This window comes from Acomys minous (genome assembly GCF_964271855.1).
Source record: "Acomys minous genome assembly, chromosome: 4".
In the NCBI taxonomy this organism is placed as follows: domain Eukaryota; kingdom Metazoa; phylum Chordata; class Mammalia; order Rodentia; family Muridae; genus Acomys; species Acomys minous.
Window position 1 is genome coordinate 96,702,167 of NC_140486.1, and position 14,441 is coordinate 96,716,607.

The following is a 14,441-nucleotide window of genomic DNA, read 5'->3' on the forward strand; positions in this document are numbered from 1 at the left end:
TGCTGGCACTGATGGTTAGCTGATAGGTACTCAGTACCTGGCTAAGCTTCCCACTGGTATGTGTGTATGCCACAGTCTCTGGCTGGCTGGACGATAACAGACCATTTATATCAGCCATGGCTAGTAGCTTTTACCTATGGAGAGGCTGTGGACGAGCTTCTGTTCAGTCATGTTAAAAGGAAGCAGCTGCTGTTTTCACTTTACTTCCCAAGGTAGGCATTATTTTCTTTCTTTTTTTTCTTATTTAAAAAGCAAAGGGAGGCCAAATGCATTCAGAATTTGTAGTGTGTGTCTCTGTTTTAAGGCCGTGGTATACACCTAAGTTATATGCTAGCTTTAAAGTTAAATGATGCTGTTGACTTTAACTTTTCCTTTATTTCTCTGTATATTTTAAACCACCACCCTGAAGGCCCGCGCATCCTGAAAATCACCATATTTTCCCATTCTAGTTGCATTTCCCTGACAGTTTACTTCATACAACTACCATCAAGTCTCATTGCTTAAAATCTGCTTTTCCCACCATGGCTTGAGTGGATCATGTGTCTTGTAGCCATCTGCAGCTGGCTTCTTTTATTCAGTCAGTGCCTCTGAGGCCCTTCCACTTGATAAAAACATTGACAGTTTGCTGAGGTTTGATCTGGGAGTAGTGTCTCCCTCTTTATACACTGGTTCATTATCCAGTTATCCACTGGGCTTCATCTCAGGTTGTGAGTCTTACATTGTCTTTTTTGGGGGGTGGGGCATTGAGACAGGGTTTCTCTGTGTAGCCCTGGCTCACTTAGAACTCGACCCATAGACCAGGCTATCCTCAAAGTCACAGATATCTGCCTGCCTCTGCCTCCTGTGAGCTGGGATCAAAGATGTGTGTCACCACTTCCTGTCAGTTTATCTTATTTTTATAAAAGATAATATATATTAATCATGGAAAGACTTTGAAATAGTCAAAAGTAGAAAAAAATTATCTATTCAAATATAAATTAGATCTATTACTTTTGAGTCCTTTCTGATTTTGGCTATATTTGTATAATTTTCATTCTTCACATACTTTTAAAAAGTATTGTGGTGGTTTAAAATGCAGATACAAGCTACCGTCTCCGTGCACAGCACAGCAGCAGCTCTACACATTCTTGTGTGGAAGACCCCTGAAACGTTCTCATCTTACATGGCTGTATCCCTGTGACCAATGATAGCACTTCTCCACTTTCCTTCCCACAAGCCCTGACAGCCAGCCTCCCACCTCTGTTTCTGTGAGAGTGTGACTGTGAGGTATGGCTGAGAGTGTAGCTCATAGTAGTGTCCTTGCATTGCACACATATGGTCTTGCTTTCAATCATATCAAAAAGCAAAGGGCTTCAGTACCTCATATATGGGGATCATGTAGGTTTGACCTGCTGTGACTAGCTTATTTCTTTTGGTGTAATGTCTTTGGGATTGATTCATAGCCTTTGTTTTATTTCTTCCATTAAAAAAAGAGAGAGAGAGATTCTATTAAGTTTTATTTTATGTGTGTGTATTTTGCTTACGTGTATGTCTGTATACCATGCATGCCTGGTGCCCTTGGAATTCAGAAGACAGAGTTAGATTCCCAGGAACTGGAGTTATGGATAGTTGTGAACTGCCAGGGGGTGGGTGCTGGGAGCCAAACTGTGTCCTCGGCAAGTGCTCTTATAACCGCCGAGTCAGTTGTCCAGCCCTTCATTCCAGGTTTTAATTGTGGGGGGAAAATGCTACACACACACACACACACACACACACACACACACACACACACACACACACTTATACCCTACATGTATAGCCTACACTTTACATATCTATCTATCACGTATATAACATACAGGATTTTAATGATTATAAGGCAAACAATATTGTAACTACCACCTGCTAAGAGATGGAATGCTGCTGGGATCCTCAGCGTCTAGTGTGATGCTTTGCTACAGCGCCTGCCCTGTACTGGGGCCACCGCTCTCTAACATTGGTGATAGTTACTACTTTCCTTTGCTTCATAGTTCTCCAGCCTATGCAGGTCCTTTTAACAACATAGTTTAGTTTGATTTCCTTTTTAATTTGTGGACCTCCTTTAAGAAGTAAGATCTGGAACGGCATGATCCTCAGTTCAGTGCCGAGCACTGCCCCCAAGTTTTTGTTTGTTTGACTTACTATTATTACTCTTTTGCTATTGTCCATTAAGGTAAGCCTGCACAGAATGCTTTCTCACAGTCCTCTGAGAAGTGACTGTGCTGCGCTTCATCTCCATCTGTTGTTTCTCATTCTCTATTGGAAACAATAGAGTAAGTGTTCTGCAGAAAGCCCTTTTGGTATTTAGAATTATTTGGGTGGTATCATGAATAAAGAATATGAATCATTAACTGGGACATTTTTTGAGAGTGTATATAGCAAGTTTTACAAGCAGGTTCTGTAGTGACGCCTTTGGACCTGGGGCCAGCACTGAGAGCTAGTCACTCCCCACCCCCACCCCATACATATACTCCAAAGTAAGCACCTTTGAGAATTTGGTGGCTGAGAAGCTTAATCTTTTCAAAGTTTTCTGAGGCTGAATGCTTCTCTTCATGTTAAGTAATTTGTTACTTCTTTTTGTTAACTTTGTCAAGTTGCTTAAATAAATGGCTAATGTGACCTAATGACCAATTGTTTTTACTTTTCTAGATGTGGGTGCAAAAAACTCCAGGCATCTCTGTGCTGTTTATTACAACAAGAACCCTGGGTTTGAGGTCATTCATGGGCTGCTGGACAGAATTATGCAGTTGCTCGATGTGCCCCCCGGTGAGGAGAAGGGGGGCTACACGATCAAAGCATCAGCAGGTAAAATGCAGAGCTGGGGAAACGGCATGAAAGGCCACGGCCTGTTTTTGATAAAATCCTGTTTCATTTTATTTGGCTTTTGATTTAGAGAGTGTGAGCAGTAAAGGGAAGAGAACTTAATTTCAATTGTTAGTATTTCCTAGAAAATATTATTCTCTTTTCCTCCCGCACCTCAAGAGGTTGCTTTCCAGAATGCCTGCGAGCTGCTGCATCACTGCTTTTGCAATAGCTGAGCTGTGGTCACCCCCATGGCACCATCGTGCCACCAGCACTGGGGAGACCCAAAGTGCAGCCTGCACCCAAGAGCCGTGTGTTTGAAGCTTTGGGCCAAGGCAAAAAGAACACCATTGTGAAAACTTCACTTGTTAACCAAGGAGCAAGGTGGGACCCACTGCCAAAAACCCTTCCAAACTCTGGCTTTACTTTCGGCCACCTAGAAGGCTCGTGTGTGCTGCTGACATGCTGGCTCTCCTTGTCCCTGGAGTGCTGGAGCTTTTGTTGTTGTCCTCTTGTAGCTGGAATTGGAGTTGACTTTCCTTGACAAGAAATCTAGAAACAATTGAAACAAAGTATTTTTACCACTCAGTCCCACTGTTTACCTTGCTGTTTTTAGCACTTCATTTGGCATCCTAAATTTCCACCAGAACCTTTATTTTGAAAGTGTTATTTAGAGGTTATTTTTGGTGAGGAAATATTTTGGGGTTTTGCTTATATTTATTTTTCTTAATCCTCATTTTTTTGTGGTTTTTAACTTTTATTTTTCATTGTGGCATGTTTTCTTTTTTATTTTAAATCATTTTTGAAATAGCTCTGAAATATATAGCTATGTTGTGTTATTTGCTCAAATAAAACTGAGAGCTTTAATAGTAGAAGGAGTTAGGCATCCCCTTACATTTCTCATCAGCCATGGTGCAATGAAGATATGCTTATGCAGTGGATCAGTGGTGGAGCTGGGTCTTCGGGTCCATGCAATGACTCTGGCTTTCCAAGTGAAGCAGTTAAGGGGAGGCAAGTAACCAGACAAGATGCGTCTGGTACTCAGAGCAAATCCAGGTCTGCTCTGCCAGCTGCTTTCATTTTAGAACTCCAAGAGCAAAGCATAAGTGAGCTTGTGGGACGTCACAGGGTCTTTGAAAGAATAAGTGGAGCCAGGGTCTGCTCAGCAGAGCCCCTGGACAAATCTGAAGGTGGGCATTGCAGGTTGTGTATGGAGCAGACTGCCATTCGTTTGGTCATAATGCTGGCAAGGGGCTTCAGCTAGCTGGAGGGAAAGTGTTGAAGCTTCTGTTTCTTTTGAAGCAGGTGAGTGATAACAGGTCTGTACGTTAGTGGGATTACTGCAGGAGCAGTGAGTGGTCCAGAGGCAGAGAGCAGTGATGAGTAATGGTGGGAAAGCATTGCAGTGTACTGCAGAGCGGTGAGAATGAGTGCTTCCGTTGTCACTGTCGAAGGAAGACTGATTTTAAGAAGCACTGTATCCAGCGTTGGGAAATGTTCCTAGTCCATACCACTTACAGCCTTATATTAGGTGTTGATCTTAAAAATTACATCTTTGTAATTACAAACTCAATGTAACTTGAATCATGTGGATGTTAAAGTTTAAAACAATAGGCAACTTATTACCATCTAATTTTTCTAATAGCAAATATTTGCTATTTTGGTTCAGAGTTGTTTTTAAATTCAAAATACATCCATAAATTATAGCTATTTCTCTACACCATCACCCCACCTTTTCTCCTGGAACTTGCTCTGTAGACCAGTCTGGCTTCAAACTCAAGAGATTTGCCTACTTCTGACTTCTGATGACTGGGATTAAATGTATTTACCACCACTGCCTCCTGCTGCTGCTGCTTTTCTTTCTTTCTTTCTTTCCTTTCCTTTTTTTTTTTTTTCCTTCTTCATCTTCATTTTTTTGAGACAGAGTCTCAGTGTGTAACTCTGGCTTTCCTAGAACTCACTACATAGACAGTCTGGCTTTATACTCACAGAGATTGGCCTGCTTCTGCCTCCTTAATCTAGGATTAAAGGTGTGTGCCACATAACCATGCAGTGATTATAACTATTTCTTAAAAAGCTGTTCCTTTTGGTTAGGACAATTTTTTTTCCCCCAGTGCTAGATACTGTACCCAGAGCCTTGGGCAGTCTCAGCAAACACTCTGCTCCTGAGCTACACCCCACAGCCCTTGTTTTTTGGTGAAGGATCTGTCTGCTTAGCCTTCCTTTGTCTCTCAAGGGCAGAGGTGATTGGCAGGAGCCACCACACCTAGCTTACTTTATTTTTTTGATACGAGTATTTAATGGCTCAGACTTATTTCTCCTTTTGAGTCTACATTTAGCTCTCAGAATACCATAGAGCTTTAACATTTTTATAACTGTGAAAACTTTGATATAGCTTGTATCCATGGGCGGCTTGGATCAGTATTATCTACTATGTCTAACTGGCTTGCCTCGAAAAGAGTAGGGAAGTTACTTTCATTCTCCATCATCAGTTTCCCATCACCGTCAGTGACCACATCCGGTTCCCTGGGTTCTGGGGCACGTGCCTAGTTCCTGGGTGTTTTTCTCTTGGGGTGCTTTTTGTAAAAGCTATCAAGCCAAAGACAATTAGTGTCATTATAAGTAACGTCTCTTCATTTTTCATAGGGATTTCTCAGTCTGTTTTGATTCTCTAATGACAAATATGATTATCTTTTTTTATGGTCAGAAAAATCAAGGTCTAAATAAATGGCTTGTCAAAATAAGTCAGCAGCAAAGCCAGTATTCATTCTCACTGTGACGTGTATGCACGTGTGCCACAGCTAAGGAACAAAAACAAAAGCTGCTTTCTAGACTCCTGAGTCACCTTGTAGGCAAGGAGGTTAGTGGTTAGACTGTGTTTAGCTAAATCTTTTCTTCAGGGGTATACTTATTTTACACACACACACACACACACACACACACACACACACACACACACACGTATATATATGTATATATGTGCATATAAAATGTATATATGGTAGGAAAAGATCTTCAGAATAGGGCAAGTTGAACCAGAATAAGAACTACTGTTTCATGCCATTTTTGATTGCTGAGCTGTCTTCTATTACTTCAGCATATGGTTTACTTTTTAATAATTAAACATCCCTAGCAGCTTAGTCTGCTTAGCAGAGATTCTTGCTCATGTCAGTCAGGCCTTGTGTCTTTCTGTCTCTTTATGCATGCTGCCAAGCTTCCTTCTGTACTGCCTTGCTGGGAAGTAAGTAGAGTGGAACTTAATCTTCCTCTTAGAACTTAGGAGAGATCTGGAAATTCATTTGGCTGATCCTCACATTGATCCCAGAGAACGTGTTGACATTAGAGCGTGACCTCACTGATTGTGGAGTAGCAGCTCCCTGCAGCAGTCCCCAGAAAGCCATGTCCGCAGCCAGCAGGGGAAGCCATGCTCACTAGGCATACATATTTTTCATTTTCCAAGCACCTTTGCAATTTAAGACCATAAAGTGATGTAGATTGTCAACTTGATGATAGAATGGGGTCAAGTTGAGGGGTGGGGGATGGACCTTTAACTTGTTTGCAAACTGCAGAGCATTTTAAGGGTTTCAAAAGTTCAGCACAGACTGTTTTAGAGGCATTTGATCAGATCATTATAGCAAATATATGTTGTTGTTTTTTTTTCAGGCTTCTTTCCCTTCATTTCTGTGGTTTGTTGCAAACTAAATTATGTATGTTAAGATGCACTTAGCCTTTTAACAAAGCCACTTCTGGGCAAGGAAAATTCTCAACATTCTTGTGTTTAGAACAGTAATGTGTTTGCTGGGCAAATCAGTGGCAAAAATAATCTCTTGTAGAATGTGGTGGGCTTTGTTTCTGACTGGCTGCCTTGACTTCAGTGTGTGGTTTTTCCTATTTAGCTTGTTATCTAGTTCAGTTTTAATTTTTTTTTTTATAGTTTTACAGAAAGTTCAGTTTAACTTGAGACAAGATCCGTGATGAACAGACAGGTTTCATAGCTTTAGTTTTGATAGTCTGAGTTTTCATGCTGCTCAAAATTCATTTTAGGAAATGAAAAATGTCCTTGTGATGGCCACATTTAGCCCAACACCATATGTACTCCCTTGCTTATTAGGTACCTTCTGTTATAGTAACACCTAGTGATCATTGGCCTGACCTGAGGTCATGACCTTAGTCCTCTTTCAGGACACCTGTAAAAGATCTCCGATGCTAAAATAAAATGGGTGAAATTGTGCTGATTCCCTTGTCACTCTGTCTTAATGTAATAGGTATGAGCTTGAAAATTCATTGGGAAAGTATCTGTTGAACAGCTTGTTGAAGTACAGGTGTTCAGTTTATGGTTTGGCTTACACAGAACATCCTGGAGTATAATCTAGGGGTTCTAAAGAGCATATCCACCCTGTACCATCAACAAAGCATATTTTGCTAAGGCATCGGCTTTGGTAAACATTTTGGAAGCTTGGGACCTTATGACTTTGCCAATAGGACGACTTTTTTCTGTGGTTGTCTATGGCTTGCGATTGAGGCTTCCCAGTACCGTGTCCGTTTGCAGTGAAGTGGTGAAGGGCTTGGGCCTCTCGGAGGCCCTAGCGTCTGCCTCATGATTCACTCGGCCTGCCTTACTTGTGAGTGAAGGTTTATTGTTCCCGCCTCTCTTCTGTGCATTAAGTAAAGGTCTTCCCACTCACAGACACTTAGCGTTCTTTCTATGTGTTTTTGTTCTGCAAGGTATTATATTCACAAATCTCACACTGAATGGCTTAGTTCACTGTTGTGATACTGTTGTAGCACAGTGTGACAACCTTTGTGTTACTGTTGTTCTGTATCTCCTAAAGATCTGTTTTTACATACCCTTTTTACAAAATTTAGAACTGTTTTACCTGCTACTTAGGCCAGCTCCTGTGGCTGACACAGCTACATAGTACATAGCGCTTTTATGTTAACAAAGAGGTTCCTCTCGGCTCCTGTCAGAAATGCTCTTTCTGGAGCTGTTAAAATCCTTCCTTCAGCAGGTCCCAGGCTCTCAGGAAGCTGGGTCAGTGGCTGTACTTAGTGAAGGGAGAACTGTTCCCAACTCCCCAGGGTTCAGACCTTTCTTGATCCCTAAGGGGGGAAGTGCATCTGTGGGCTGATGGAATTTCTTAACTGCCCCAGACAAAGAAGACAACAAACATACCCTAGCTTGAGAGAAGGAAGTGGGTCTAGTCAGATCTACACAGGGCTGACTCCCAACCTCATGACAGGTGTATCTCTGCTTCAGCAATACCTTCTAGTCTTTCCAGTTACCAGGCAGACATTTTTTCCTTAATTGCTCTTTGGTTAAATTCTATAAAACTAAATAATTTCATGTGTGTGGGTACATGCACCACTGGGATCAAACCTAGAGCCTCATACATGCTAAGCAAGTGCTTTATAAAACTTAATGAAGGGTTAACATTGACCAAACAAAGTTTAGCTTTTGCAGTTGTGTTATTTATACAATATAGTATGCATCCTTACAACATTTTGATACATGCACAGTATACAGTGCTTTGATCTTAAATCTTTAAAAAGCTAGATTGTGTGTGAGAGAAAACATGTAGCATTTGTCTTACTGAGTCTGGTTTCATTTAAATGAGGTTCTGGTGAATCATCAATTTCATTTCTCTTCATGGGTAGATAATACTCCACCACCAAGCCAAACTTGTAATTTGGAAGTTTAATTTAAAAACTGTTTCCTTTAGGTTTGTATCTGCTGAGAAGGTTTGGCTTCTGTTTTGTTATTAATGTTGGTTTTGATTCTTTGAGACAGATCTCATATAGCCTATATTGGCCTTGAACTTGCTACAAAGACTGATAATCTTAAGCTATTGGTCCTTTTACTACACTTTTAAATTTATTTTTGTGGGAGGTTTGGAGCACACATACCTCACTGTATATTATGGAGAACAGCTTGTAGGTATCAGTTCTCTTTGCACCGTGTGGGTCCTGAGCATGAGACTCGGCTCACTAGGCTTGGTATTAAGTACCTTTTCACCACTGAGCCATTTTACTGCCAAGGGCCTGATCTTTCTGCTGGCATCTCCTCAGGGCCAGGGTTACAGGCATACGTCACCATACTTTGTTTATGGGCTGCTTGAGAGTGAACCCAGGTCTTTGCATGCTTGGCAAGAAGTCATCCAACTGACTTCAGGCCTCTTTAAACTATTTTAATATTACTTATTTACTCATGCAAATAATAGTATATTAAATTACTTGTGCCAGTTACCAGTTCATAATAAATGAAAAAGTAATTGAACTAATAGATACATAATCCTAATCTTATGTTTTCTACACTTCACAAAGATAAATCCAGAACTTTTTAAAAATTAAGTGATTAAAATATGAACTTTTAAATTTAGGCCTCGAAGTCTCAGTCACACACAAGTGGTGTCAGGAGAAAACATAAGCAGCATACACAGGACAGGACAGTAGCCCTGGGGTGCATTTAAGCTAGCTCTCACTGTGTCTTATTTCTTCTCTTGTTTTGTAGACCTGGCTGTCCTTCTCAGCCTCCTTAGAGCGGGAATCACTGGCCCGAGCTACCATGGGCAGCTCAGTGTAGCTTTGACAGAAAACAAATTTGGTAGAGTTTTTCCGGCATATTCACATATTGCTGTGTTCCATGTCAGTATTGCTTGTGTGAAAATTCAGTGAGAGGAATTGAACACTGAACCAAATTTTTGTCAAGTGGAGCCTAGCTTTGAAGGATCCAAACTAGGAGACCTGAGGGAACCTAACCTGGCCCCCTTTATTCTGACCTTGCTTGAGGCCATCATGTTCTTCATCGCCTTACTCTCCGTAATGAGCTTGCCCTAGCCAGCACTGGAGTCAGCCATATGCCCAAGTGACAGTCACTTCTTTTTATCCGTAGAATATAACCTACTGAGTAAATACATTCAGCTAATCATCTTCAGTCTTTGTTTCATCCTTGACCCCGTTCCTTTCCTGCCTTCTAAGGCTGTGGGTTTTGTTTGTGTTGTGTGTGTGTGCACACTGTTTCTCATGGGCTTTTGCTGTGTCTTTTGAGACAGGGTATTTCTATATAGCCAAAACTGGCCTCTCAAGTGCGGGAATTACAAGTGTGCACCACTGACATCCTTCCAAGGTTTGTTTTTAGATGTAAGTGCTCGTGTACGCTTACACACACCCTTCCGCCCTCTCACCTTGTGGGCAGTGCTGTGTGCACTGGTGGATAGCTGGCTTCTTGTCCCCGCAGCCTGTACAGAGGCAGCATGTGAGGTCCATTTTCCTTTTGGCCAAAGTGAACTGTCCCTTTGTGTGAAATCCCAGAGTTGGACCAGTTCTCTGTCAGCGAACTTTGGCTTGTTTCCAGTCAGTACTGCACTGTAGACTTGTGCTCATGCTATTTGATACTTTTGTTCGTGTATTTTTGGGAGAAATTTCTAGAAGTATGGAATTATTGGGACAAAGGGTACATTGGTATTACACTAAGTATAGCTAGATATCCATCTGTTAGACCTCTGTTTCTAACCCTGTGTATGCAGCAGAGGAGAGGAACTTGTTTACACAAAGTGGTAGGTCCTATGGTTTGTTTGTTTTTTCCTTTCTGCTTTCAGTCCCATAGATGGGAAATGACATCTTGCTGACACTTGCCCTGTATCTTTCTTGGATGAACAACTGTAAGCATATTTTCTCATTTGTAGTACATTTTTATTTCCTTTTCTATGAGCCTCTTGTTCATTTATTTCTCTAGATTCATTGGTTTTAACGCCTTAGAACCTTTTGTGTTGTATGACTATTAACCTTTTTCGATAAATATTGTACTCTTTTTAGTTTGTTAACTCTTTGACTTTAAGGGTTTTGCTGTGTAGATTTTTAAACATCATTATTCAGTTACTCATTTCTTCACTTCTGGAATCTGCCTTTCTTAGTAGGAAAGTTTCTCACACTGAGATCAGAAAGGAGTTCCCATGCCCCTTTAGCGTCGCACTCCAGGCTCGCAGGCAGTTGCTGTTAGTCATGAAGACTGGGCTTCGCCTTTCTTACAGAGTGCTTCATAGCTTATTTGTAATCATTGTTTTACAGTTGCTGCTGTGACTTTTGGTAAGTTGTCCTGATTAACTTCCCAAGTTTACCATATTTTACTGTAAATATCTTTTGAAATTTATGAAGAAATTGAGGGAACAGTATCTAATGATCACATTCAATTTGTATATTTAAAAGATAAAATAGCTTTCTGAGACCTTGCTTCGGTCAAATTGGGAAGGTATAAAGGAACTGTGATAATACTGAAAGTAGGTTAAGAATTAGAATAAAGGACGTGCACAGCTCCCTGGCATCGCACAGCTTGTCAGGGACTTGGTCATTTCTAAATCTGATATTCAGCTTCCTTCTTGAGAAGTATTTCAAGAAACTTTCAAATATACATATATCAGTGTTGGTATCACAGTCTCCTTAATCAGCCAGATCTATTTCAGAACATTAAGAGTTTCCAATGACAAGACCTGTAGTTGAGTTCAGAAGTGGTCTCTGCTGTAGATTCTGGTGCGCCTGTTCCTTTTTAACTTGCCCAAGCATTTGCTGTTAATGTTACTGTGTTGTAACACTGTTAATGTGTTACTGTGGTGCTTTTTATCTGCCCAGATAACTCAAGTCTTGTTTTTTGTTGTTTGCTTGTATGTTTGTTTTAGTTTTTTGAGACAGGGTTTCTCTGTCTTGGACTGTCATGTACTTGCTTTGTAGACCAGGCTGGCCTCAAACTCACAGATATCTGCCTGCATCTGCCTCCCTGAGTGCTGGGATTACAGGCGGGCATGGTGATGCCTGCCTTTAAGTCTTGTTTTAAGAACCTAGAATTTATTTGTTAAAGATGCTCTGTTGGGCTTTTTGTTTGTTTGTTTGTTTTTGTTGTTGTTGTTTTTAAGTAATTTTCTGGGGGCAGGAGAGATGCTGTAGCAATTAAGAACATTTGCTACTCTTGTAGAGGACCTGGGTTTGATTCCCAGCCCCACAGTGTGGGTTCCAACCCTCTGCAACTTCTCTGATCTCTGAGGCCTGTATATACTGTCCCTATATATATGCAGGCAAAACACTCATTTACAAATTTTAAAAATATTTTTTTGATATAATTTTGTTTCCCCAAATGAGTGCAGTGGGTTGTTCTCGTATTCTGTTGTATCAGTAGCATCACAGAGTGTACCTGGGTATGTGCTAAGGTTAGAGGTGACAAACTGTCTGTCTGCTCTATTCCCTCTTTAAACTTTATTTGTTGTAAAGCAGAGGAAGTTTGCAAACATGAAGTAGGGGACAGTTTGGCCAGCAGCTTAAAAGCATCCTGCTGCAGGCCTCATGCAGGAGGGCTGCTTTGGTGGCCCCTTCTCACCTTTGACTTGCTCTCTCGCCTGTATTACTGCTTGCCTTGGGCAAGGCTCCTAATCTCCTTGTGCTTCTTCCCATCTGTAACTTACTTCTGCTCAAAGGGCTGGGCCAGAGCCACACTCTTGACATCTCTCAACTTTCATTCGGAATGGGGGTAGCTAAGCAGAAAGGAGGACAGCACAGTTGAATATCCTTTCTTTTTTTAGTTTTTTCCCTACACACCTTGTCAATCTGATTCTGAAACCGTAACATACCTATTATAATTACATGTTTGAAGTTGTGTTTGTTCCATGTCTGCTGCAGGTCTGTCGGTTCTGTGTGGAACTGTAGCTGTGATCTCACCAACTCTGCATTTTCTTCTTAGCTTCCCCTAGCCCTGCCACAACTGTATTGTTACCGTTTCACTGAACGTGTGCAAAAAAGCATACACTGCTCAAACTTGGGTTGACAAATAGTCCTGGGTGAGGCAGAAAACTAGAACTGAGCTGATGGCGCAGGAAGTCCAGGCAATCCATAACTTATCTTTGTGTTGTTATTCTTAATCGATCCTGAAAGGGCTTTAAAAATGGCAAGTTTAGAAAATGGCTTGTGGAGACGAGAGTTGGATGTTGGCTTTTTTTTAGGAGTTTTCAAGTGAATCCTTGTTAACTTACAGTTAAAAGCCTTTTGACTTTATACTACATAGTTTAAGGCTAGTTTAAATTGCAATTAGATCTCCTTTAAGCCTTTGCCGCTGACCTGGTTTCCTTCAGGTTGTGAAATGATGGGTGTGTGTGAGAGATGCATGGTGAGGACTTCACTTGGAAAATCTGTCTCAGGTTTCCCTAGCATGATCTCTGTTAATTAACTGTTAAGAAGTGACAGCCATAGAAGCGAAGACTGTGGACTTGGTGTTACAGTATGAAATATTTAGTTATAAGAAGTTTTAGTGAGTAAAAGAGGGTGTATTTCTCTGACACTGTCCACTGAGGAATCCAGACTGGCCCTAGCCTGACTTTTTTTTTTTTTTTTCTTCCTGAGTGCTGGGAGGACAGATGTGAACCACCATGCCTGATAAAAGATTGTTCTCTGCTGAAGACATGTTTCTATGAGGGATCTGGCTGTGCTGATTTCTTGTGAGAATAAGGACCCAGGTACTCCCCAAGCCATGGCTTGATAGATTCCAATTCTCTCTAGGCCCACTGCCTCCCTGTAAGAGTTAATGGTGTCTGCAGGTGTGTTGGGATTAGCACTGTAAAGTTGTGTAAGGGGCTTTTCTTCCTTTTGATGTTCAGAAAGGGATGAAAGATGGCCATTAAATTCAAAGGATTAGGTCCCCTCTCTTTATAGACTTTAGGTACCATAAATATTCACTTCAAATGCAAGGTGAAGAATTGTATACATCTGGGAGAAAATGGGTGTTTTATATTACCAGTCGGAAATTATTCAGTCTCCCCTTACAAATTAAATGGTCTTTGCAGAGGCATTTTCTCCTGAGTGCACCGAGATGGGGGGTGGGGGCGTTGTGTGTTCATATTTTGGCTGTGATGCTTTGGTTCTTTAGAGCCCTAAAGCCTTTTCTTTTACAAGTTAATACCTTACCTGTAATGGACCTCTTTCCCCTTGTGTGATTCTATCATGTTCTCAAAAATCTGCTTGTTTAAAAATCTGTGAACAATGGCCCCAGAAGAATGAAATCATGCATACCATGCAGGTATAATTGAATAGGACTTTGTTTGTTTGTTTATCCTTTGAGAAGAGTGTAAGATTTGGGTAAATACCAATCCTAAATTTTACCTATTAACATTTTTTCTTTCACCTATTTTATATAATCAGTCATAGTGAATAGACTTAAGACATATTAAGTTGATACTACGGTTACAGTTTCCATTTCATTCCTGAATTTGGAGACATGTATGTGGTGAAAAGCTAACGAGGATACTTTCTGTTATTAGCAATGATATACTACTTTACCTGGGTTCTCTGCCCCTGTTAAGGTGGTGGTGGTGGTTCTTGTTTTTCTGTTCTTGTTCTTGTCCTTGTTCTTCTTCTTCTTCCTCCTCCTCCTCCTCCTCCTTTAAGATTTGGGTAGTAAGGCACCCCATTACAATCTCTTGTGTGTTTGAATACTATAGTATGTACTGGCAATATGAAGAAAAGGAAGAGTAAAGTTGAATGAGCAGCTGATGTTTCAGAGTGTGTCACACGGTTAAGGAGCGGTGTGGCTCTAGCCAGTGGCAGGAGTGTGAGAGGAGGGCCAAGAGCCTCAGGCGTGATAGCACCCC

The 14,441-nt window shown here is 41.0% G+C and overlaps 1 protein-coding gene across 1 annotated transcript in view; it reads left to right on the forward strand.

The window, feature by feature from the left end:
* The window catches only part of FARSB (phenylalanyl-tRNA synthetase subunit beta), a 62,196-nt gene that overhangs the window by 44,239 nt on the left and 3,516 nt on the right, over positions 1–14,441 (forward strand). Inside the window, exon 16 of the mRNA XM_084778376.1 lies at positions 2,668–2,823. Coding sequence (XP_084634502.1) covers positions 2,668–2,823 — 156 coding nt within the window. The remainder of the gene's footprint in view (positions 1–2,667; positions 2,824–14,441) is intronic.